Source organism: Bombus terrestris, chromosome 7, assembly GCF_910591885.1.
Source record: "Bombus terrestris chromosome 7, iyBomTerr1.2, whole genome shotgun sequence".
Classification (NCBI taxonomy): Eukaryota; Metazoa; Arthropoda; class Insecta; order Hymenoptera; family Apidae; genus Bombus; species Bombus terrestris.
The window spans coordinates 20588554-20615873 of NC_063275.1; the positions used below are offsets into that span (position 1 = coordinate 20588554).

The following is a 27320-nucleotide window of genomic DNA, read 5'->3' on the forward strand; positions in this document are numbered from 1 at the left end:
CGTAGGTACAATCCTTTCGAAACAGCACCATGTTAACAGTTCGTAACAATTTTACGATAGCGAAGTGTATAAATCGAATAATAACTCTGTCCTTTTGTAAAAATACAATTATACACCTAACTGTAACAAGCATATAAGTCTTCCCCAAGTCAGAGAACAAAAAAGACATTGTTCCATCAGGTACTGAATATCCTAGTTCGTTTAATCCGATATTAGGAACCTTGGAAAAAGACATGGTTTCTTCAAGGATTTACCGATACACTGCAATCCTATTAACAAGTGGTTCTCGCGCATTTTGCCATTGTAAACCCTCAGTCTTCTCATGCGACGATTCAATTCACAATGTGTTTTCAACGATGTTATGAATGTACAGCTTTTATCGTTTCTTGAATGTACCACTTTATGGTAGTTATCGAAGTACGCTACTTATCGTCGTTAGATGAATTCTTCGTTTAATTACCAGAACATGTTTTCTTCGTGAATCTCTAATTCATAGGTTTCTTTAGTTCATTTATATCTGTCCAGAACGATAATTTCCAACTTTATACATTCTGTATCTTAATGTCTGAATCGAATATCTGTTGTATATTTATAGTTCATCTGTATTTAATCCAAGGCTGTATAATTAGATCGAATACATAGGACGAATGTTTGCTTTATATTTGATATTTAGATCTAATATTTGCACTGTATGTGAAATTTTGCGCCGCTACCGCGACATTGATAACGTGGAAATTTTTATTTGATTTCGTTTCTACGTTACTCTTGTGTTATATTTTATATTTACATTCTAAATATCCAAAGATATGTAATATCCCCATTAAGATATGTATAATCTCTGTAATTATAAAATTTATCTTATGTACAGTGTGTTCCAATCTTTTTCCGGTCAAGCATTGTCAGTATATTGTGTAGGTAAAGATAGAAAAGAGTATCGTACGAACGTATATCACCCAGAAAAATAAAAAAAGAAACTTAAAATCTAAAATCATTAAAGAATTCTAACAGAGAGACGATACATGAAATGCACGATAAGGAACACGCGTTATTACACACACATCATTATAAGAATAAAGTATGAATAAATCAGAAATATTTACGTCTAGTAGTAATCATCGAAGGTATCGTAATACTTTTATGACTTCAGCTTCAACGAGTATTGGACGAGGACTTAATGTAACATAGAGAACTTAATGTTACAAAGAGTAATAAATTCAATTTTTTGCCGCTGCCAATCTCGTATTGACAGGAATAGAAAATATTTTTAAATGGAATTGTAACTGGAATTACAGAAGTATCATGCAAAAGTATTGTGTTAAAACTCTGATTACTATTAGATGTAAATATTCCTGATCTATTTATACTTTGTATACGCACGTTCGTTCCCGCTCTTTTCGTCGCTTTGCGTTATAACTTTTTGACAATGCTTTCAATGACATACGTTTATATGACTTTTTTCCTTATCTCGCTCCATAGAATATAGTGATAACGTTTGGTAGAAAAATCTGGGACACCCTACATATAAAATGATTAGGCAATCTGTAATGTTTTCATGCAACGTTCTTCTTTTTTTTTTTTTTTGCAACGTGTGTTAATTTAATTTCACAAAATTTCATCTCAAAAGTGCGTTGAAATTGCCAGTCGATTGTATCAATAGAAACTTTAGTCTGCAAAGGAGTAATATTTACTCTATATTGAATATTTCGATTGAATAATATTTATTCGCTTTATACAACGCTTTTGAAGATATATTATACAAAAGATAATATAATTTATTAATTTGTTTTATTTTATTTATATTCAAAACCTCGTTCCATTATCTTTCTTGTTCCAAGGTGTCTCGAACGTTGTTATCCAATTGTCTTATTTCGTTAAATTTAGAATTCTCTTAGGCACGCGAGATTTTCTTCGCGTTGTTCCTAAAGGACCAAAGAAAGTCTGTATGTCATTGACTTTGTCTCGTTATCGACAATCTACGACTAGTTTAGACTTTGGTCATCGTCAATACGGTCGAGGAAATACGAAACAGATAATTCCGCTTCACCCTGTCGTAAGTTATGTTCTCGTTACATGTTCCAGCTCTTACCCTCTTCACATTCTTCTTTGACAGCTAATGCTCGTCCATTGTTTCGAAAGAATCCAATAATATGTTACATATTCTTCTCCGAGCGGTATGACGCGACCTGGGTACAAGAAAATAACTGCAATGCAATCAAAGAGTTTCTCTTGCGTTGTTTTCTCTAACGTACAATTAAAATTATACTTTTTCATGTATGTTACTACATTTTACGTAGTCCATACGGTGTAAATAAAGTTGTATTGATTACTTAATTATGTTGTTTCGACCGATGAAATACATGTATATAGTATCAAGAAAGAAATTAATTTCTTTTAAATTACATTAGAATAAATTAAATTAGATTCGAAAATTTGTTGAGCACAAGTTGCTCATAAGACGATGGTGTTATAAACGGTATCTTTTATAAACAAACTCGTGAAAGTTTATTTAGTCATTTGTTCCTTGACAATGTTATTAGGATAATCAGATGATTTGTAATTTGTAAAATTTACTTGTAAAATTTCTTTCGTTGATCTTGCGCTTTTTTGTTCTTCTGTCGATTATGTGGAACAATCTATTCGTAAAAACCTACCATATGTGAAATTAATCAACTCTGCTTCTAAAAAAGAGACTCATATAGGAATATAAATAAAAGTTGTTAAAATTTGAATACTTTTTCTGTAGATAAACAAAGTAATCTAAACATCTAAAGTATTACGTTTCCCAGAAAGAGTGTACAAAATGATATTTCTACTAAAATAAAGTAAATAAAGAAAATAACAATGGTGCACGTATAACTATTACAGTGTCACGTGAAAACATATCATTATCCTTTACGTTTATTATCAATTGCACCAAAATTAATTCATTGCATTCAAAATTAATTCTCGAAACACTTACAATTTTCTTACTTTACCATCTTTATCCTATTGTGTTGGCAATTAAGTGATTACGGATTTTGTCATTAGGCGGTAATGAGAAAATCCGCAATCACTTAGTTGCCAACCAAATAAGTTACGATATCATGAAACTCATTATTTATAATTATGGCTGTGGATTTTTATACGTTTACGGACAATTTAAACGAACGAACACAATATGTAAAAATATTCAAAGCTGAATCAAAATATTTGAATCTAATCAAATCTACGTAGGTCCCGTTTAAATCTTTTTATAAAAGTATATTAATTTGCATACATATGCGGAAGCTATCCGTAACAAATAAATTCGTACGTGCATGAGTGACGAATACCACGTATAAACTTCCGTCTCTTTTTTCACGTTAAAAAAAGGAAGTGACGCGTGTACAACTAAAGCGCGATCCCCAAGTCTTGACGAAAACCATTCTGCGTACGAGACGTTGATTATGGTTTCAAGGCTCTACGAGTCGACCACTCGCACGTTCTTATTTCGATCCGCCGCGCCGTTTTTTTCCATTCATCCTTTTCTTCGTTTCTTACCTACATTTTTCGCTTTCATGCGATACTGTCATCGCGTTCGGCTTTTACCATCGACGCTAGTAGAGCGTGACGAATGAGCACACACAAAAAGGTGATCCCGAAAGCTGCGTGACACTCGAGATCATAGTATAATTCATTGTTAAGTTCCACTTTTTCGTGTTGATACACTGGAACGTCCGGAACCAATGAACAGCTTGGAATTTTTATTATTTCTTCCCACTCTTCAACGAGAATTTTTATGTTTCTAGAACTAAATACCTGTCGTTAGGTTTTTTCCCCTTCAAGTTCTTTTTAACCTTCTGTAAGCACACCTTTCGAGTTAAAGACGCGCCGTTTTTCTTTCGTTAAGCGCAAAAGGAAAATGTTGACCCCTAACTTTGCAATTTTTTTTAACGATTACTTAATCCTGTTGCGATCTTTAAATTTTTATATCTAAATCGCGTTCTTGTTTTAACGAACAAAAGGACATATAATATTCTCACAGGATGCGTAGCAGAAAATTAAATAGCAGTAAGAATCATGTTATTTTTCCCGGAAACTTCGGCTTATTAAAGGTAGAAGATTCGAATCGAGTGCGACTCAAAGAACGTTGGAGAGTTAAATAAAGCTTGGCTTTTCACTGTCGTAACACTCTGTCAGATGCAAAAGTATGGGAAGTTTGTATTTACTGATTTTTGTCGAAGAATCGAAGCTAAGATTGAAATTGAAATTAAGCTTTGTTATAAACGTGACGCGTCTTTGTCGTGTAATAATTATCGATACTAGGATTGAATAGTAATAGGAGTTGACGGCAATTAGGCAAAATTAGAATGTATTTGCGATCGTTAATTTCTGCAGTGTTATGTGGGTCATAGATTGCCTCTGGACGTAAGGAAAGGGAATTGTATGCGGGCGAAAATCAATTAAAGCCCTTCGAGTACTTTTGATCTAATTGATTCAATTGTGAATGACAAAGTCGACGTATTCTCCTCTTTAAAAAGATTATATATCGAAAATTCCCACGTTTGATTTCATTGTCCTTCTTTCAGTACAAACCCTTTAATAAAAGATACGTTTCTGGAAGTTTTGTCTTTTTCTTTTTTAGTAAAGATGCACCTTTTTTAGACAGAAGTCGAAATTTAAGTTTTATTACTTTATACCTCGAAATTACTCGATATTCAGTGTAACTGTTTTAACGAAAATATACAATTAATTTAGAAATCTAATATAAATAATAGGATCTTAATCAATGCAAAATATTTTGTTCTGATATTTTTTGTTCCTAATATTGCTATTAATATCAGCATCTATTATCAACATCAATATTATTTCATTACAATTTTTCTTTCTTTAAGCTCAAAAAATATTTCATTATAAATATTGTATTACTCTTTCTTGTATTTCTTATTTTCTATTTCTTCTAAACATCGATAATGTTTAGATCGAAATTATATTTTTCAACTATGATGACATTAAACTAAAATAACACGTGAATTTCAATGGATACAAGAAATTCTTCAATAACATTACATCACTAAAAGATTATTTCATCTCATTCTATTCCTTATTACGATAAATTTCAAGATAATATCGAAGATTCACCTCTTATTGTTCCACATGATGTTACATAAGTAAATAGACTATTACTCTAACTACTCTTCGTCGGATTTATCGTTCGTTGTCGCTAATTTTCTCTGTAAACTTGTAAATATGTGTCGCGACCATGATTGACATTGGCATTTTGTTTTAAAGCTACGTACCTACGTACTGTCATCGTTACTTTTTTATTCTTACTTTCTGCAAATGTTAGAAACATAATAGAACGAAAAACTATGTTGTAACGCACGATTACCCATGATATTGTTCGATGAAAATAAGTAAAAGATATTATAAACAAATAATAAGAAGATATTTAATTGCAAATTATGTTTGAAACAAAATTCATATTTTTCCTATAGTATCGATATCCGTGTAAGTATTAATATGTAAATTTTGACGAAAGTAAAATCGAATTCCATTTTAAAAATAAAGTTTTTTCAAAACGTTTGATATCCTGATTAGCGTAAATACGAGAAACACTTATTGAACGATCTTTTGATCTGAAAACCAGGCCAGAATTCAAGGAAACTATGGCAATTATAGCTATAAAAATTGCGACATGCTTCTTTTTCTCTTTGTAACTGAACGGTCATTGACAGAACGAGATAGCAGAGGAAGAGTAAATAGGCGACAAAAATTTGAAATAAAAATCCAACATGAAGTCCATTTTCCTCTTTTTAATATCCCCATTCGCTAAATCTACTTGGAATAAAATATGCAATATACAATATTTATGAATATTATAGCATTCATTTCTAATGTTTAATGCTACTAGAAATATTCTTTTTGTAAGTTTTACATATTTTATATAACAAGAAATAATTTGTCAGAAATATTAAAAGTTCATGGGTATTCTGTTCAAAATTATATTTTATTGCATTATACAGAAGAAAATATGTTAATTTTTCTAACATGACGTATGGCTCTTGTTCGTTTGATAACTGAATAGTGTAATATGCCTTTCTATAGACAAGAAATTTTATGGATGAAAAATGTTTATTTTATTAATTATACTTAAATATTCTATAGTATCACGTCTATTACATATTTTTTTTATCAGAGATACGTAGATATAAATTTTTGATTTCATATGACTAAACAACATATGACATTTCTTTTGTTAGCTCATGATGCTTGTAAAACATTTCTGAAGTAAGAAACAAGCCCTTTTTGCAGTCACAAAATCAGGAACTTTTACCTCCAAATAACAATAGTCAGCATTTGCACGTTTCAGGTTGTTTTCTTCTTTCAGAGTCCAATTATTCCATCTACTTTTTACCATTTTTTCTGCCATTCTGTTCGCCATACGAGATGTTGCAACGTATGGTTTTTATCATACAAATTCACGCACCACTTTTTGTCATTTACTGTGATAGATCGCTCGACGAGAGTATAGGACACGTAATAACGAGAGACAATATGTATATTGTATACCGCAGACTTCGAGGCCACATTCGTTGCATACGCCTACGAAGAGAAATGTCGAAATATTTCTTGTAAAACACCACATTAATTATATTTACGGTTCTGCTTTTTCGCCTCAGATTCATAATTAGCCAGCATGAATTTCAGGTTTGATTATTCGCTTCCTTTTTTCGCTGGTATCTAGGAAAAAAAAGAGGGTATACAAAAATGTGTATTTCATAAGAAAGATATATTAATAATAAGAAAAATTATTTCCTTATGCTGACATAAAGATTTATTAGACGAGTGAACCTTCCAAAATATTTGTCTATACTTAAGAAATTTATTATTTAGAATTGTCTCATTAAATTAATTCTATTATCAAAGAATTATCAAGTATTTTAGAAGTTGCTTCCTTTTATATTTTCAACTTAAGTAGTTCAATTATTCTTTTCATTATGAGAAGTGTGAATTCTATTATCAAAGAATTATCAAGTATTTTAGAAGTCGCTTCCTTCTATATTTTCAACTTAAGTAGTTCAATTATTCTTTTCATTATGAGAAGTGATAAGTTTACATTTCTTCTTAATTGAGCAAATATTATCAGTGGAGTCTCAATCGCTATTATTGACTGTTATATCTATTATTGACTGATCATTCGAGTGACGATACTACAACGGTAGATGTATAAACAATATCATCAAAATAAATTTCATGATTATTGAAACTATATACGTTTATTTCGGACAGTCTCTTTCTAATAGAAAATGTTGAATACCATATTTAAAAGCTTTTAATTCCAAATAAATTTTATCTTCTTTTTTTGTTTTGTATATTACTAATTAAAATAAATGGGAAAGTTATGAAATACATATAAATCATAACAGGAAAAATTCAATGTCGCTTTGGATATGAAATATACAATTATTTAATCTAATAAAATATATTAAGCAGATATATTGGAATAAATTAAATGTAATTTTTAAATAGTTCACAACTTCTTCTCTAAAATTGAATACGTTTATTCTTTGGTTAAAACTAACACGAATATAAATGATACGACCGATTAATGCACGCGCGTATAATATCGCAAGTAATTATATTGTCGACGAGTCAACATCAATGAAGTGGTGGAATCGATAGTCGCAGAAGGTGATACATACGACCGATATAAAAATGAATTACGTCTTTGAAAACACAGACAGTACTCATTATTATTCACAATATATGCTGATCGACATGCGTGAATCTAGTTAATGCAACCGTGAGAAATTAATACGTGCATCGGATTAGAAACATGAACTGAGATTTTTCTTTTTACACCCGTCTCTAACACTTACTCGATACTATATCATCTGACGCATAGTTTGAAACGATTAGAAAATAGTGAATTTATAATTTATAAAAATTATAATTTATCGGATATATTCGCATATTAATTATAACTATTATAATTATATTATTTGCTCAGTATATCAAATCATACAGGAACTTATAACTTATAAGGATTATAATTATAAAATACTATAATTTTTTTCATATTTCATATAGTTACTGTTATGCAAATAATGTAAGTGAGAATCGAAAAACAAATTGTCCATTTTACATAATTTTGCCACGTTATTTTCGACACAATTAATTTTGCACTACATTCGTGTATCTTATGGTAATATAGACGCGTATGAAACAAAGAAATTAATCTCAATTGAATTAAAAGGTCGCGTTGGAGCTCGTTTAGCTTAATTATCCGTTTACACATGGATCGTGTTAGATTCAACAGCGTTGTTGCGCAAAATTTTATTCAACAAATTCACTACGTGTACATCGGTTGCAGCGGAACGTGTATACATAATCTGATACAAGTAGTTTCTATCCAATACGTATACATACGTATTTCTCCTTCCATTGTTTAAAATCTTTTTAGAATCATATTTTATAATCGATAAACACGTCTAAAATTATTCATAAATATATCATTCTATGTAATTTATATCAAGTAAATAAATAAATAATAAATTATTTCTTCGGACATATTTTGAAATTACAAAAAGAAAAGAAAATAATGATAAAATTTTTAGTAATATAATATCTCTATTGTTTTAATTCAGAAAGAAACACGCTATCATAGCTGTGTGTTTATGCTCTCGAATTAAGATTAGCCTGAATAATTTAAGGGTTCATTGGCGCCCGGATTCTCAAGGTTAGGCTTACCGCCATGTGAATGATATTTTTGGGGCAAGACAGATTTTTACTAAAATTATTTGACCCCGGTGGCCAACGTCCCTCTGGGTTCTTGCCTCTGCTAGCTCTAATTTTAACGAAACCGTGATTCACAAGCAACGAAGAATTTTACAAGCGTTCGCACACTATCTGAATTCTTCGTGAATCTCTCGTGTCTCAAGCTTCTTTATCTTTCATCATTATGATTATTACGAAGAAAAATTGACATGACAATGACATTGAAATGGACAGAGATCTTTTTCACGACACGAAGAATGGTAATTTTCTTTAATACATGACAAATCTAACTATCTTTTAATTGCAATCAAAATGTGAATTCCTATATTTCATTTTTAATAAGTTCCTTTCCTTTATCAATTAATAAGAAAAATAAATATTAATATCAATATCACTCTGATTTATAGATTGTATTTAATAATTCTGATTATAATTAACCAAAATAGTATTTTATTCAAATAGAAGTCAAAATCGTAAAAAGTCATTTTGTAGATAAATTAGTATCGTCCTCCAAGTTTCATTCTACTTGTATAACTATGGTGTAACCTTGGTGCCGGCCTTCAAAATGAAATTACTCGTGCACGTCTCGGGAATTGCAATCAATTAACGCGTGCTAATTATCCGTTTCAAATGCAAAACTATATTAACACCGCCTTAAGATTTCTGTCAATCGTGTTTTGTTCGACATACAACAAAAGAAAGGGAAAAATGAGAGAAGAAAAAATGGAACGGAATGGAACATAAAAGTGTAGTGAGACCTCTGACCATGTCAAAATTGAACAATAATCCGATTGTATTTTTGGTAATACTGTGTATTTTATTCTTTCCTTTTTAACGAAATATGTAAAAAGAAAGCGATAAAAAATGGCATGGAAATATTTCCTACTGAAAATACTATAATACTGAAATAATATGAACGCGTTATTTTTTAAACCAAACGTATCACTGTTAAATCGTAAATATTTCGCCCAGCACTTTCTTCAGTTGCAAATTCTATAATATCAAAACTAATATTGTTGACTGAATCACTTTTTTTACGTTTTAATCGATAATTGTAAGTAGACGAGTACGACGATAAATATTGAACAATGTAAAACTTAGATAGTAAATAATTTTTAACTATAATTTGTAAATAAATTTGTCAATTTATAACTTGTGAGTTCTATGGCAATATAAGTATAGTATAAATGTATGCATCAAATTGCTGACTAAAGCAGTTTTCAGTGCTTCGAAGTATCGATAAAGTGTTTCTTTAAGACACAATAAAAATGCATTCCACGAGTCTGTTCATGAGATACTTTCTATCAGTGATAGTATCTTAGCTAATGGCAACTATTTATTCACGAAAAAGTATTCACGAGAAATTTATATAACGCAATCAACCCAAAATAATTACACGAATATACAATACTTATGAAATTATATGAAAAAGAAATAAGATGTATTTGTATTTGGTAAAGATATAAAAATGATTTTTTATTTCAAATGTCCCAATCTTTGGGAATGGCGATCAATTTTGTAATTTTTTTGCTTTTAAAAATATTGAAAAGTAACACTAGAAATTACATCAACATCATCCGGGAAAATCCAAACTTTTCATTTTTTAATTACTTATAAAAAAATTTCTCAAACTTCATTTCCTTCAAGATCATAAGAACATCTCTTTATTCGGCCACAGATATCGACCAAAATTATTTGCTAAAAACGTAAAAGATTCGTTTTATATCATAAAAATAGTTATCACAATATACGAATAATTATAAAAAAATATTTACATATCTATAAATAAAAACTATCCTCATCTGCAGCTTTCAAAACTACCTTCAGTGTCGTATCTCCGACGTCATAGAGAAAGAATTAAAAGTTCGAATCTACTTAGCTTGTTATTAGTTACTTTTTATGCAAATTCGTATTTTGGCAAGATTAACCCTTTGCACTCCTATGTCAGGTTTTTATCTCAGGAGCTCCTTTGTCGAGTCCCGCCTTTTTTGTGAAAGAAAACCAGGATTACATCCTGAAGATTGTTTCAAGATATATCATGCACTTAAAAATTACAAAATATAACAATAGTGTGAATAAAACTGGTATTTAAGTGAATTTGTTTCTTCCTTTATTTATTTAAATTGCTTTATTTTTTAGTTAAAGTAAATTTCAAATAAAACACTTAAAAGCGTTGGGAGCTGCTGCTAACGAAATTGAAATAAAATTCGGAGTGCAAAGAGTTAATCGAGCAAAGGGAATCCGAATAGAAATTTATTTCATCCATTGAGCATTATAAGCGCTGTACTCTGAATATCTGGTATAATTTTTGCATATGATCTGCATATCTATGCCTTTCTGCACTTCCACATTTCCTCTAAACACATGAAAATCCATGGTCCAGTTATCTCGCAAGCCAAATAAAATTCCCATAGCAGTAGCATCGTTTGCAACGGTACGAAGCAAACCAATCGGCTTTCTTTTCTATGTTCGACGTATCGATAAGACGGTGTCACAGACTCGAGACATTCCAGGGTGCCTGAGACCTTTATCCGTTGTTTATAAGTAATTGTCGTTGCAGTCGATAAAACGTAACCGCATACATTTGCATTTTAAAACGAATCCCCCCCGTACACTGACTCATTCATTGCAGCCGCACGAGTCTGATCGATCTGTCAGTCGAGCGAGGTTGTTCGCTCTGAAAGGGTTGCCGTGTCCACTCTGTTTCGATCGCATCGATTTGTCGGTAGAACAAGAAAACAGATCTTAACTTAAAAGATAAAAGCGTGACAGTGAAGTTTCTTCGAAGAAAGTTTGTTTGGTGGTTCCTTGTGTGAAGATGCGTGAAAATATGAATCGTAATCGAATATTGTTTTTATCGTGAAGGTATAGGATTTTTGGAATTTCAGAGATTCGTTGCGTTAATTGAGAAATTTCTTTCGTTTGGATAGCATAACACGCGGATAATAGACGATTAGTGGATCGGAGAGTAAAAATAGTGAAAAGCAGGAATTTCATACAGCGTGTGTTTTTCCCGCAGTATCGTTCAAATATAAAAGCAATATAAAATAAATAGATAAATAGTGTGGTGAAAGTAATATTTTTTATCGAACGAGCTCGTTATTTAAATACTTCGACAATATTTTTCCTTTTATCGTTATTTCTGACGATAAATTCCATTGGTAAAATTATTGAGACAAACAGTAAAGGATAACGTAATTTCATAAAGTAAACAGTGAAGAATAGTTGTTGAGTGTTAATACTTTTTAAGAGTTGCTCCTTACATTCTTAAAAATTGACCCTGACAAAAGAAAACAACTTTGTGAACAGCGTCATCAACATGACAGTCGTATGCAACGATGGTAAGAGGCACATTTTTCTGACGCTCCTTTAACGAATGTAACATAGAATTTTTATCTTTGGGTTACTCGGCCATCAAAATTCTATGCTTGTTACATCGATAAATAGGCACCAATTGTTCCTAAGCAACGCTTCTTTTCACGAAGAACTAAAATATAAGAATTGCGGTCAATAGATACGTAGAAAGTTAACATCGTAAACGTATCTTCACTATCGCAAAAAGTTACTTAACTTAGTTTTCACGTTTGTTTCCAACAATATTAAATCGTAATGAATTAATATTAAGAAATCCTGTCGCTAAGCCAATTGGTATAATTATAATGTCTATTACAGAGAAATTTAACGGCACAAATCTCGTACAGTAGAAATTTCATGTAAAGACATTATCGGTTCATGAATTTGTTTGCCACATTGCACTTTCATGATAAGAACAGGATGCTCTTCTGGCTCTGAGACAAAATATTGCGTCTAAAGAGATAATTTCGTCTAACGTATGAAGAACACGCGTAAAAGAAACGTTTTGGCAGCTTTCGACATAGCAGGCTACCAAACTCACAGCATAATGTAACTCTTCTTTACTTAAAATGTAACAAATTTCGCATATCCTTCTTTTTATGCTTCGCCAATTCTCATTTTTAAACGTGTAATATGAAAATCACTTAAGCATTGTTGAGAACTTGATTTTTCATTTTTATACATCATAGGATATAATTTTCTTCCTCGCTATTTCAATCGGCAATATAAGTACTGTTCATTGTCTCAATGAAAAAGAATCAAGAGGTAATCAAACAGAAAATGCTATCTATGGTGAACGTTGCCAAACTCTTGTACGGTTTAGATATTGCTGGATTTTTTCCTGTCTACATAGCAAAACATCATCGAGCTGCTCGATAAAAGCGTGAAAAAATAAAAATAGCACTCATTGATTCTTGGCCTATTTCGCGAAATATGTGATATCCGAAAAAACGATTCATCGAAGATATCGTAAAAATAAATATAACTATTATCTGTTTATCGCATATTATCGTTTTATTGAAATTCGCACCTTGACAAAATTGTAGCTTTTGCATCCCGAATTGAATAAAATTAAGAAGGAAAAACTTGAAAACTCGTAATATTTCGAAATTTCTATGCCACGGTTTGCTGTCGTAAAATGTTACGTCTATGAATTTATGTTGGAATTGTACTCTAATTGTTATTGTTTAAATACACACTCCGCACTCACGCGTCTTTAAACGTGTAAATAATAGGCAGTAATAATAGAAATACGTAATATCATTTAAAAAATATATATATATCGCTGTTGAAATTTCTATAAATAAAAATCCAAAAGATGATTGTTCGTATTTCCGATGGTTAAAGAAATAATAGCGTGTATAAAATTAAACTGTTTGATATCTAGTTTTATAATATTTAACTGCACGACACAATATTACAATTATATACTATATAGTATTTATAATATACTGCATACTATATATTACATTACTATTATCTTATAATGTTGCATAAAAAGACGTTGATCCAAACTGGCAAAGAATAAATAATAAATTTAACGATAAGATTTAATTAGAGTCCTGAACGAAATATCTATAAAATAAATACTAAAATTACACAATATTTAATGTACATAAATTCTATAACACATTTTTTATTTTCGAAAAACAATTGAAAGATTACTACTTTAAATAACAATGCTGTACTAGTTTTAAAAAATGTTACGCAACATTTTCCTAACAAAGAATAAACATTAGTCGAACAAAGTCATAGCTTGCTTTGTATTAAAAGAACATCTAAAGACCAATTGTACTTTACTACCGATATAATCTTCGCAACGTAATTCCCTGCTATACTTTCAAATATTTCAAAACAAGGAAATTAGAAATTTTAATTGAGGTTTTGCAACCTGACCCCTGGAGTATCGAGTTTCTTGTGTGTTTTGTTGCAGACGACAGCTCACGATGCGCTCGCACCGAGTCTGAAAGGACACGACAAAAGATTCAGGAGGGTGTTAGGACTCGAATCTACTCCAGGATCATAATCCTACCCGTAATCGCCTGGGATTCGTTGAAAGAACATACGATCCTTCGAAACTCGACGGAAGACATGGCTCAAGTTCCTCTTATCGGGACCGAGGAAAACGGATCGACGGAATCTTCGATTCGTAACATGGTGATTCTTGAGGTAAAAAAAATAAAAAAAAAAAAAAGAATAAAAGGAAAAAGTTCCCCATACCTTTCACGGTTTCATGAATTGTGTGAATTGAATGACGTATGAATAGCGGCGTATTCACATTTTCTACGCTTACGTATCCTTTTATCAACATTTTATCGATCTACTTTTCTAATCGTCTATCAAATGGCATTTTGATTTGAATTGCATAAACTGCGGTAACCTCAGTGTAATACATTTTCCTTATATCGGCTTTAAACAGAAAAAAAAGACATTTTGTTTACGCGTGTACGATACTATCCGTTGATGTTTGTCAATCAGTAGAAAAAAGGGTATCGAAGAAGTTAATTCGATAACTGTTGCACTAAATGATTTCTATAACGTTATAGCTTGTTTAAGATTCTATTTTCTATTCCTTTTAGAAATTACGTTACATTCGAGAAACAGATTACGCGTGGCGTAAGTATTATACCTTTATCTAAAGGATTTTGTCTATATTAAAATTGTACAGAATTTTGTATCTAAAAATTTTCTGGCTGTTTAATGTGTATATGCGTGTATAATAACCTGTTTTATTGTTTGAAAACATCTAAAGCCTCATATCGTAAAATTTCATACATTTTTCTCGTATTACAAAATTTTATCATTTGCACCACACTTCCATTGAATCATATACACTACACAATAATTTAAAAGATCTACAAAGTCACGATTTCTGCTAAACACTTAATCTTCTCGTTCTTTGATTTGAATAGAGAATCGGATATGAGAATTTAACACAGAAATTTCACATTTCCCAAATAAAAGATTTATCGTATCTGAAAGATAAAGAACGCTGTTAAGAAAACTATAACAAGCGGCAGAAATCATTACGAAAGAAACGGAACTGGTCAGAAAAATCGAACGCTTATCACTATGTAATAAATATTATGAAATATTATGATATTTAGTAGGTAAAACAAATTTCTGTCCAGGTTTCATCTTTTATATTCTATTCGTAAAAATATGAATTCACATAAATATACGCATTCTGCTTATCACGCATCTCCTAAATTCATTTCTCCTATTTACGAAATTTATATTGGTTCGCGTGATCCTGAAACACAATGAGAAAAGTTTCTTCTCTTCTTTTTAATGTCTGGTGCTGTATGTGCATATTGCATTTAGGTTGGTCGACCCGGAGACACGTGGACATACTGCGTAGGAAGGCAACGACTTGCCGAGAAGTCGCAATGTTTCCGTGCTATGCTCCTCGGTCCTTTAGCACCTACACCAAGCGACCCTCCACCTGTGTTGAGATTACAACACGTGGACAAAAGGGCTTTCGATCATTTACTCAGGTAAACACAGTATCGATAGTTATATTAAAATTGGAAGTTTGTGGAGATACGATTAGTTCGACTATAGTAGAGCTCGCCTAAATTACAATAAATCGGGGATTTGCATTGTAATGCTAGCAGAAAGGAGGCTCCCACAGGAATATTTTCTAGCTGCTCGATAAGGATAAAGAATAGATCTAGCGCATAGAGGACAAGTGCATCTGAATTTAGGCGAAATAATATTACAAGATATACACTGGAGTTTAAACAAGCGTTAGCTGTATCAATTAATTGATAAATTCAACTTTTTCTTTTGTATTGTTTGAAATTCTTTGTAACTTTATAAACGTAATAAAAGAAGAAACACACGTAGGAGTAAATAACAAAACTGTATCATTTCTTTCATAGCATAGTTATTTTGTGTAACTTACAATGGGAGAGGGGGAGGGCTAAAGACAAAAGTGATGATCTTCCAAAGAGAAATCAATCATTATAAAAACATGGTTTAGAGAAGGATAACCTTTACGACGTTTTAATCAAAATCATAGAAACGTAGTAAGAAGAATTTGGTAGATAATATCTCTGGTCGTTCAACATCCTAACTCTCTTTTATAAGTAAAAATAAGAATTCCTTTTATTAGAGAATCGAGTATTTTTAGAAAGAATCGCGATGCTATTATGGCAACGTCCCTGTACACATTGACGATACTTGGTACCATCGCTTACTTTTGGATTCTTATTTTAATTACATTCCCATTGATAGTCAGTTGCAAACGAAGAATGATCACAGCTCGACGTCCGAGGAAAAGATGTAGTAGATGTAAATTTCGGAAAAAATTCTCTTAGAACTTGTCAGATCCAAATTAGCCCAAATCTAAGCGAAAGGTATTTGAAAATAATTTCTCACCTAACAGTGCCTACGATTAATTACAGATTAGGGCAGTTTAGGAGACCTTAATATTTTAAAAATTCTTATTAAATAAAAGAAGAGGAGTTGGTATAAATCTGAACAAACACGGCTGAAAAATATGGTTAAAATCTGTAATTCAACGATACAAATCTTCAGGCAACTGTTTTCTTTCACACCAACTCGAAATACATTGATCTTTGTGCAGATATCTTCTCGACGAGACGATCAATTTCCATACTGTGACTATGGCTAAATCAACACTTCATGCGGCTCATCAGTATCTTTGTCCAGGATTAATACGATTGATCGTTGAGTTTCTCGAAAGGAACCTAACCCCGATTTCCGCGCTTGAGATCTACGAAGGCCTCGCTCTTTACGCGAACCACATAAGCTGGGATCCCAACTGGTCATCCAACTCACCTACAGCTCCTCCGGCTCCCGGCGATGATGCTGCTGAAATAGGTATTGTCGCTAAATTGCCTTTTTATAATTTGGACAATCCTTAATTAATATTCCTCGAATAACACGCTCGAATCGCATGAGAAAAATTACAACGGAAATTACATGGTGAAAATAACAATTGGCATAACACGATAAAAATTCAAACTATCTTTAAATTTTTTATTTCGAATCGTATGGAAATTTCTACGATTGTTAAATAATGCTTTAGTCAATATTTTATTATTCTATTCATTATTCTACGTTAATAATTGTTTAAATAACTAGAGCAATCAATTAAACCATCAACTTTTAACGCTGAAATTCGTCATATTTTTTAACAGTTTGGTAACCGTAATAAGTATGTTGAGAATTTGTAAAAAGGCGACAAATCTTTCAAACAATGGTTTCACGAATAAAACTTTCAATGCCATCAAGTATATTGCTAAACGAGTGACATTAGTGCCACTAATTGAATTAACCATGAAGCCACATTACTAAAACACAACCGACCTATCACACCCACAAAGTAAACATTACCGCTATTGCCACTCCTTGTAATCAACTTATCTTAAAAAATTCCGCGAACGCCAATTCATCCTAAAATATATTGCGCACAACACTAGTTCACCACAAAACATAATTCCAGAAAACATTAGTAAATTCTCAAGTTGTCCAGCAAGATGAGAAAAATTAGCCCATAGAGAGCATACTGTTTAACCAATTCTAACATCTACTAATTTCTCCTACCATTTCTCCTTCCCCCAGGATTAGAACCTCGATAACTAAAACCTCGTTGAAATCTTAGCCGCAGTCTGTACGCGACTTCTTCTCGCTTGTTTGGACGTGATCGACTCGAATCCGGAGACGGTTTTCTGCCAGGAATACTTCCAAGAGTTGAGCTCTACTGAAGTGAAAGAATTGGTGTCTCGAGACACCCTGAGGTTGACTAAAGAATCGATACTGTTCGAAGCTTTAGACAGATGGGCCATGTTCGAGTGTAGAAGAAACGGAGTCAAACCAACCGCTAGCAATAAGAGAGCCGCGCTCTCGGACGATGTTTGGTACAGCGTTCGATATCTTCTTATGACTGACAGAGAGTTCATCGAGGGCCCTATGGCGAGCGGTATCTTTTTTAGCGAAGAGTCGGCTTATATCGTTGCCAGGATTTTGGGACATACGGTAAAACACGAGGAAGAGAAGGTACGTTCACACTTTTTCGCACTGAACTGGTATATATCATTGGATCAAACGATATATAATTGTTTGGGTTACATTAGCATTCATTTTCATGTGATAACAATTTTTGATCAAAGTGGTTTTGGGAAAAGGTGTTTTGATTTTTTGAAGGATAGAAATAAGATCATACATATATAATTGGTATTTATTTTCACCATATTTAGATACTTAGAAATTAATTATTCTAGTCCAAACTGTTTTCCAGTACTTGGGATTCGATAATATCTTTTAAGAAGATTAATCATTTCTTCTTCTCCTTCTTTTCTAAATTTCAAAAATTAACACTTTACTTCTTAATTGTCTGTCTATAGCATGTTTAAGTAAATATTACACATATAAAGTAATATTACATATTTGAACATTATATACTCTGATCTAATCTATTTTTGATTATTTATGATCCAACAGTACCTGTTGAGAAGATTAAAATTCTTCTTTCCTTCTTTTCTGTTTTAAATCTCAACAGTTTCATTTTTGGTGACATATTAAACGATAACTGATTGTACATATTATATCTGGTACTAGAAAGAAATTTTATTGTTATAATATGGAATATGATACTTAAACAGAGTAATGAGTAAAATATAATAGGAAATATGTGATTTAAGTAAAATTAATTAGAATTTAAAAAATTGTCAATATTTATACATGTATAATATATTACTGTATTACTGAAGTTTTATATAGTAGAATTGTTTACTGCGATTATCTTAATGTCACTTTTATTTTCGAGTATTTCTTAATTTTATAAAATACTCCCTTTTCCTACACCACCAGTGATACATACCTTATTTCAATTGTAAGTTATTTTTACGATCATTAAGGATGTAATCTATGTAATAATCACGTTTGATAAGAAGTAATTAATATTTCTTGTCCAAACTTGATAGAACTATTTCTGCTTGTTTTTCCACGTTATACGTGTATATCGTTAATTTTCTGCGATTGGATAAGAACTGTATCGCTCGAGGTGAAAGTGAAACACACCTTCTTTATCAGACGTTAGTACTTATCTCGTTGCTGAAAACGATGTCCACGATCATTATCAGACAGTACTCTTTTATCTGACCATGGTTTATTGATTTAACAGTGCCCAAATCGCATTTATACCATATTCATTTATCAAATCACCCACTTTAGTTTTCGACTATCTTTCGTGTAATATACTGACATCTAAGTGTGGTTTTATGTGAATATTTTCTTATCTCTTTGTGCGATGTTCAACTAAAAGTCGAAGAAGATAAAATAAAGATCTTCGTGTATCATAAAATTTAATAAATACGAAATATTCGATAATAAGTTTCATTTTTCTGGTGTATTAACGTATCTATTCGCAAAGTGCAAAATGACGATTAGAAAATATAGGATAAGTAACAAATTTGAAGATACGAAACATAATAGCAGATATGAGAGACGTAGAAGAACGGTAAATAGATTTATATTTTCTACATAAATTTATACCATCATTTTTTTAAACAGTTTGGATAATAATAATTAGTGCCAGCAATATTCAAATATGATTTCCAATAAATTCTAATAATTTTATCTACAAAGATATGAATTTCAGGATTTATTTGGGTTATATTTATATCACTTCCTATCATCCGATAAAATGATAAACAAACGTAGCGATCATAAAGGAGCGTTCAAACGACCAACATTACATATTGTTAATATGTTTAAGATTCTGAATGTCGTCATATGTAAGAAACTCTCCGGGCGATCAATATATATTGTCAATACAATGTTAAGAACTTTAAATATTGGAAATAGTATCGATAATAATATTGATCGTCTGAACGCTACTTTATACAATACTTCACATCATAAAAATATCACGTTTACTTTGAAGCATCTTGGTACATATAATACAATAACCAATACAAATTGGTACATCTATGGTCCATCTCAATCAATTTATATTTGAATAAATAGACACAGAAAGTTTTATTTTTTCTAAAAATGCATACAATTTTATTTTCAATAATAAAAGTAAAATAAAAGTTTCAATGATAAGATTTAAAATGAAGATTCGACTAACTTTCTGTTAAACTTTCTGTTGTGTAATTTTAATCTATTCTTTGGAATTGGAATTCAATTGAAAAATATATAACAAGCATAGAATTAATTTATAATTAATTATAAATATAGTGTTTATAATAATTATAAAAGGTTTATTATATTCTTTGTCCATAGCTCCGAAATTCCGTAACTGGAACATTACCTAAGCTGATCAGTACTCCAAGGATGGGTACGAGAATGTGCGAGGACCAAAGTTACAAAATATCGAAACCAGGGAAGAAAGAATGCCAAGACAATCGGAAGAACAGGAGAAAGGAATGTGCAAATCAGGGACAGAAGACCTGTGCGAGAATCGGTAATTGTCTCGTACGAGTTCTCGCCTGTATTTTCGACTGAACGACATTGAATACGAGGCCAAGACGAAGAGGAATCGATGACATTGACAGATTCTTGAATCTCTCACCGAAAGCTGATTTCTTTCCTACCGTTTTTCGTATCTTTGCAGCATTACGTGAAACTTTTGCGTTAAAATTTGTCGAAGTTTCAATAGTGTTATGATATGACACTGAGTTATGATACTGATTTAGGTACTAAGGATAACAATGTTTTGCGTTTAATCGATATTCGTCCGCTACATACTGCTGAAAAATATAGTTTATTCTACAGGTTTCCTCTGGTTTTCGTGAAGTATCTTTTACTTTATTTTAGTTTCGCAAACAATGGATGCTATACGATGGCAAGAAAGCTGAAAGAGGCTGAAGTCTAATTATTATACGTTTGTTAATGTCCCTTTCCGCTAGTTTATAGATACTTTCGGATATAACGTTCCTCCTCGCGAAGTGATATTTTCTGTGGATAGAAAACTGGATTTTAAACGATTCAAATATTTTTCAATTTTAAATAATCGTTTTGAAGTTTACATATTTTATTGTCTTCACATTTTTTTTATAGAGATATTTACTTGTTGTCTAATCACAGTAAATTTTAATTTTGAAAAAATATTGTAATGAATTTTGTACATTGGAACATTTTTATTGATTATTTGTATCTACTCTTTCTTATAAAATAATAATAATTATATTATTATTTTTTAAACAAGTATTTATAAACCTTTTGGCAAAATTGTAAAAGTAATTGACGTAAAGCAAAGCAAAGAAAGAAACTAACTTAAAACTCCTAGCAATGGCTTTGGCAAGTACCATTTTAGAATCAATCAATTTAAAGAACATTGAAAGGAGATTGATCTTATATATTTTTAAACATCCTTTGTTATCTTTGATACAAAATTTTACGCGCCCTTTACAAATAAGTTCTCTAAAAATGTTTAAAGAGTATTTGTAATTTTATCATAACGGAGACTAAAAATTTTATACAGGCTGAGCTACTATTTCTGCTATAATTTCTCATTTTTCTTCTACATTAATTCATATACTGGTATCTTCTAAAATAATAAAGATAGAAGATACCAGATATTTTTTGTACAAATGGTAGTCAACCTGTTTAGCATTTTTAGTTTTCCATCGTCGCTATTATCTGTATCCTGTTATACGTTAACGGCTACGTTCGTTGTGTTCATAATTGCTATTCAGAGTATATAGTGTTCAAATTGTGAGTTAGAGCGTGGAACCATGGCTGGTCCGTGTAAATACGACGTTCAATAACGCAAGCTTCGTTTTTGCAACAATTTTTCTATGCTTTATACCAAATTTTTATAAACAATAACAGCGATGCATTTTTTATGATCGTCATTACCTTTAAAATTACTGACTTCGAGTGAATCATTACGTGGTTCGAAATCAACAACTCCGAATTGTCCCTTTAACAACGAAGAATTTTGGAGCTTACTTAAAGGGGGAAATCAATTTGGAGTTGGTGCGTTTAACATGTCCGGTTCAAATCTAGACACTTGGTTAATCTCTATGAATGATATCGATTCTTTTCATTCTAAATATCTTAACTATTTATAAAAAGATTTAGAGGACTATTATACACTAGTAGATAAATTACAGAGAGCGTTAAATATGTTCCGAAGAATGGAGAAGAAATGATACTTTATTGAAAAACACAATACAATGAAGAAGTTCAGAAATATCTAGAAATACTGTTTTTATCTTTCTTTATATGTACATATACACATCTTACATACATACCTGAACGCTTAAATAATTTCTTTATTAATTCACAAAATTGATGTTACATGCCATATTTTAACAAGTGACCATTCAACGTATATTTGTCTATTGGTAATTAAGTCAATTAATTTCTTAATACTATAGTTATACCAAGTGCCTAGATTTAAATTGTATATAATATACCATTGTTAACATCGAATTTTATTAATAAAGGCAATGTCGTGTCGTTATAAAAAAACACGAGAAAGATGACATTATTAAAACGATGTTTGTCGTTTTCATAGTAATTGTCATATTCGTTTAACGATTACTACCGGCTAATACCTTTCGCGAGCTAATGTCATAAATGGCCGCTTAGGTGTGTTCTATCGTTACCATTATACGTTAGTCATTAAATTTCGTGTTGCTATTTGATCGGTTAAATTTTATTCGCCGCGACTCGTTGTACTCAAATTACAGTAAGATCAATTGTTACTCTAACGAGTGTCGCTGAGTCTATTGTGTGTTAATGATTATTTAGAAATCGATGGAATATTGCAACTTGATTACTTGTTTGGATTGATTGCGTCAAATTGGTTGTAGGAACGACTAATTTAATTTTGAACCACTATTCGTAATTGCTTCTTCGAATATACGCATGGTAAATCTTTCAATTTATTTTATGCGTTTCCTATATAAAGTCTCTGTGAATGCCAAACAAGAAGTATTGAAAGCTGCAAATAAAGCTTGCAAGTGTAATGATAAATTTAGTAAAAATAAAATAAACATAAGTACTTTACTACCATTATATTAGTCCTTTTCTTGCAACAAGTTGAAAAATTAGGATAAATTTCAAATTGGTTAAAAGTATGGACCAATTTGAGGAGATAAAGTTTATGAATTATATATTATATAACATAGATAACATAGATAAATTATACAACATTATATAACATAGATAAATTAGAATAAATTTGTAAAGGAAATCGTTAAGAAAATCTAAATATTGAATGAAAAGACACAATATTTTTTAATATTATAGTATGTGTAAAATTTAATAAATCATATTTTTTCTTGATAATGGATACTGAACAACAGCTTAAGCACAGCTTGGTATATGTATAAAATTGCTTAAAATGTTAACTTTACTTCTTTTACAAAAAAAGACATTTACTTTCTTATTTTTTCAATTTTCGATGCTTTACTTTTTTTCTCTAAATATAAGAAGTACAAAAATGTAAAATATAGTACTTGTTAAAGATCATGTTTTACAGCAGTTGCACATAGAGTATAAAAAGTAAAATTTACTACAAAGTTGTTAATATTACAAAATGAATTTCGCAAATATTTTATTATTAAATAATTATATCATAATCTCCGTCTCCATTCATACTATATCTTGAATTTTTTAAATAAATATTACTTTGTTTATTGTTCTAAAAGTTTATATATTCAGTATACGATTTTAAATTCGATACCCATTTTCGAGATATAATGGCGTCGTACATACAACGCAGTTTAACTACTTAACGTCAATATTGTTATTGCGTTCTTTTAGTGATTAAATATTAGAAATTAATAAAGGGACGATAAACCTATAAGCAAATTGTCGAAGACCTATAAAGATCTTATCCATTTTTAATATTTAAGCAAATGACTGTTGAGTGTTCTAACCTATCTCAGTGTGTCAGTGCATCATACATATATCTCATATTCGTGATATCCATGTTTGACGTTTCTATTCAGACAATATAAACCTGTGCAAAAAAATGCATACAACTGGAGATTTTGTTTTGCACGGTGGTAGTGCAGAATTTGCAAACAGACAAAAATTATTGTTTGATAAATTGTCAGATGCAGAACAAGAATGTAGTAAAAATAAAATGGTCACTGAATCTACAGAATCTACACAGGATATTGACAGCGAATCAAACTATTCTCAAATCCTGAGAGCTGGCCGTAAAAGTCAAACAAGAAGATTTCGTGGTAAAGAGAGTATCTTTAAACGGCCAGAAGGCCCAGCACCACGTGCTATCAGTAGAAACATACCAGACTTTCACAAAAATCCTCATAAGTGGAAGAAATACAGTCTGGATGATGTGTCCAATGATGATATGACTGAGGAAAGTAATACAAGGGCTGCATTATCATTTTTAAAAGAATTGAAGGCAAGAAGATCAGTGGAAAAAATAGAAGAATCAGAGAGAAAGGGTGCAGATGAATCTGATTTGGTTAAGAGGAGTCAACCCAAAATAATGTTTAAATCCAAAAAACAAAAAATATCAATGGCAGAAGTTGAATTTAAGAAACCTGAAAGTAACACAAATGAAACAGACAATACACCAGTTATCATTGAAAATGACGATAAGCCAATCTTTAGGAGCAGTAAAATTATTATGCCAGAATATGTTGTTGGCCAAAAAAAGAAGAAAAAGAATAATAGAGAAATACATCTTGTGAAAATAGATAGAACAAAACAACTTAAATTAGATCATTTACAAGAACCTGATGAAGAGGAAAATTGAATATATATATATGTATATGTATATATATGTATATGTATATGTATATCTAATATTAATATTGTAAATTTAATTATAGTTTTCAAGTTCTCTGTATAATGTGACTATTTCATATATTTTATCAGTTAATGTATTTTGAATATAGGAGTAATAAACATACTGCACATCTTCTTAGGTATAAAACATTCCATATTCTATAAGGTTTTAATTTTGTTTTCCTATGTTAACATGTTACAATAATCAGAACAGGCTCCTAATTTTGAAAGGTGGGAACGAAACCGGTCTGATAGATTCTTCCGGGAACGATGCGATTGCGCACTAACCATCGCGGGTTTCGACTGTTTCCTATCGGCATTAGTCGTAGGCTATTCAAAAGTCGCAAGTCAATTGCGACTATTTACGATTTTCACGCGTGTGATGCCGACTAATGCACAAAATACAATCTATTGGACTTTGGTAAGTGATGTAATATATCCTCGAAAGATTACACGTTTCGCTAAATAATGGCGAATAATTTATGTATACAATTGGAGGGGGAAGAATTCATAACCTGTACATATACTATTCCGTCATCGATTCAAAATGGCGTGTTATCATTAAACGAAAAAACGTAGATAAAATCTTTATTTCATGGTGCTAAATCCGTCGTTCGTGTTTTTATATTTGGTGAATTTAATATTTTTGCTAAGAGAGCAAGAAAGGAAGAGGCTATGACACAGTTCCCGTGTGTGTCGTTCTAGGAAGTCCGTTAGTATATTCATAATCGGGGTACAGAATTAATAATGCAGGAAATCGTTCTAGCAGCCTTCTCCGTGATATCGAGTCTACTCATAGTATTTGGCCTGGTGCTGCTGGGTAAGAACGATAGATAGCAATGTTTCGTTATTGCTGCGCTACAGAGTGTTTCGAAACATTGTTATCCGGCCTGTCGAATAGTCGTATAGTCCCAAAGTCAAAAGTATAGTAAGAGAGTTTGACTATATACTTAACCTTTATCGTCACGTGTATGTGTAATTTCGACGGCTATTCTAGGTTTCGAACAGTTAAAATTTCTTTTGTTTTGTTTGACAAGGTATTTACTATAGTTATGTCGTACATTGTTGTGTGGATTATATTTTCATCATGTTATGTATTTATATAGTGTATTCAAATTTGACCTGTGATTTTTGTAGGATCGCGTCTTTACATGCATCTTTTGTCTGTCTTTTTTAGGTTGGTATTTAGTTTGGAAGTTTTTCCTTTCAAGGTTCAGGTTTGTTCGGGAATTATTGGGTGGAATGAGTGAATCCTCTCCTGTAAATGATTTAAAGAATGGTAGATCTCGCATGAAAAAAATTCGCAAAGATTAAGGACACGTTTTTATATTTGAGACAAGAAGATTATTAGAAAGAGAAAGACTATCAAAAGAAGAAAATTAACCAAAGCAAAATTATCTTTCATTTATATATCTACAATATTTTAATTTATCAAAATGTCTATAAATATACGCTGTGCTACGACAGATGATTTATTAAATATACAGCATTGCAATTTACAATGCTTGCCAGAAAATTATCAAATGAAATATTACTTATACCATGCTCTTTCATGGCCACAGTTGAGTTATGTGGCAGAAGATGAAAAAGGCAGGATAGTAGGCTATGTCCTTGCTAAAATGGAAGAAGATTGCGAAGATAATCCACATGGACACATTACTAGTTTGGCAGTAAAAAGGTCACATAGAAGACTTGGTATTGCACAGAAGCTTATGAATCAAGCTTCCAGGGCAATGGTTGAATGTTTTGGAGCAAAATATGTTTCTCTACATGTTCGTAGAAGTAATCGGGCAGCTTTGAATTTATACACAAGCAGTTTGCAATTTGAAGTATCAGAAGTTGAACCAAAATATTATGCTGACGGAGAAGATGCTTATGCTATGAAACGCGATCTTAGTAGCTTTTATTTGGAAAAGAATGCAACAAAAGAAAAAACAAACAAAGATGGTAATACGCACATACATACTGGCAGATGCTGTGATCGTTCATAGTCAAATTGGGATGTTTACCTATAAGTCACAACTGATTTCACATGTCATTAATTCAATACTGTTTGAATTCAAATCAGTATCATAGATATGAACACATATAATATTTTTCATAAATAGATTTCCATAAGAAGTGCACGAAATAATCACGAGTCAAGCATCATGGCTTGAATGTTTAACATATTATCATTATGAAAATTTTGCAAATACTTAGAATATTAGTGTTCATTCGAGCCTTACTTGAGACATATGAAATGTTTTATATACCACTAAAAAGGGGGTGTACTTGTTAATAATTATACAGCGGATAGGAGAGAGATGAAACTAATGTATGTAACGTATGTTTAATGCGGATTGAGTTAAAAAGTTTCTAACAAATGTATCATTGCGTGTAGTTGATCAATATATTATGTTATTTAAAACATGCGACTCTTAATATAATAATAAAGATGATAAGCAGAGATGACAATGAAGGTTTTATCACTT

The 27320-nt window shown here is 31.2% G+C and overlaps 3 protein-coding genes across 6 annotated transcripts in view; all 3 read left to right on the top strand.

Annotated features, from left to right (window-relative positions):
- The window catches only part of LOC100650813 (BTB/POZ domain-containing protein 6-B), a 33867-nt gene extending 10770 nt beyond the window's left edge, over window positions 1-23097 (top strand). For 2 of the 3 annotated variants that reach the window (XM_048407639.1, XM_012310610.3), the window contains 5 exons: window positions 14027-14262; window positions 15418-15590; window positions 16685-16941; window positions 17726-18120; window positions 20353-23097. In XM_048407639.1, the coding sequence (XP_048263596.1) occupies window positions 14027-14262; window positions 15418-15590; window positions 16685-16941; window positions 17726-18120; window positions 20353-20574 (1283 nt within the window). In that variant the 3' untranslated portion in view covers window positions 20575-23097. Of the gene's footprint in view, window positions 1-11407; window positions 12081-14026; window positions 14263-15417; window positions 15591-16684; window positions 16942-17725; window positions 18121-20352 lie in introns of those variants that run through there. The other variant, XM_003396811.4, reaches the window with a different exon arrangement.
- A 685-nt stretch (window positions 23098-23782) lies between these two features.
- LOC100651008 (protein TSSC4) lies at window positions 23783-26130 on the top strand. Of its 2 annotated transcripts, none has more exons than XM_012310617.3 (3): window positions 23783-24986; window positions 25056-25267; window positions 26024-26130. In XM_012310617.3, the coding sequence occupies exon 1, from the start codon at window positions 24059-24061 to the stop codon at window positions 24812-24814; it is 756 nt and encodes a 251-aa protein (XP_012166007.3). In that variant the 5' UTR covers window positions 23783-24058; the 3' UTR covers window positions 24815-24986; window positions 25056-25267; window positions 26024-26130. The 2 variants fall into 2 exon arrangements, with proteins under 2 accessions (XP_012166007.3, XP_048263597.1); XM_048407640.1 differs by having other exon boundaries at window positions 25061-25267.
- Window positions 26131-26155: 25 nt separating this feature from the next.
- Window positions 26156-27303, top strand: LOC100651130 (N-alpha-acetyltransferase 11). Its single transcript, XM_012310615.3, has one exon. The coding sequence runs from the start codon at window positions 26283-26285 to the stop codon at window positions 26835-26837; it is 555 nt and encodes a 184-aa protein (XP_012166005.3). The 5' UTR covers window positions 26156-26282; the 3' UTR covers window positions 26838-27303.
- Window positions 27304-27320: the final 17 nt, after the last annotated feature.

Coding starts and splice junctions, on each gene's coding strand:
- LOC100651008 (XM_012310617.3), top strand. CDS start 24,059: ATGCATACAACTGGAGATTTTGTTTTGCACGGTGGTAGTGCAGAATTT.
- LOC100651130 (XM_012310615.3), top strand. CDS start 26,283: ATGTCTATAAATATACGCTGTGCTACGACAGATGATTTATTAAATATA.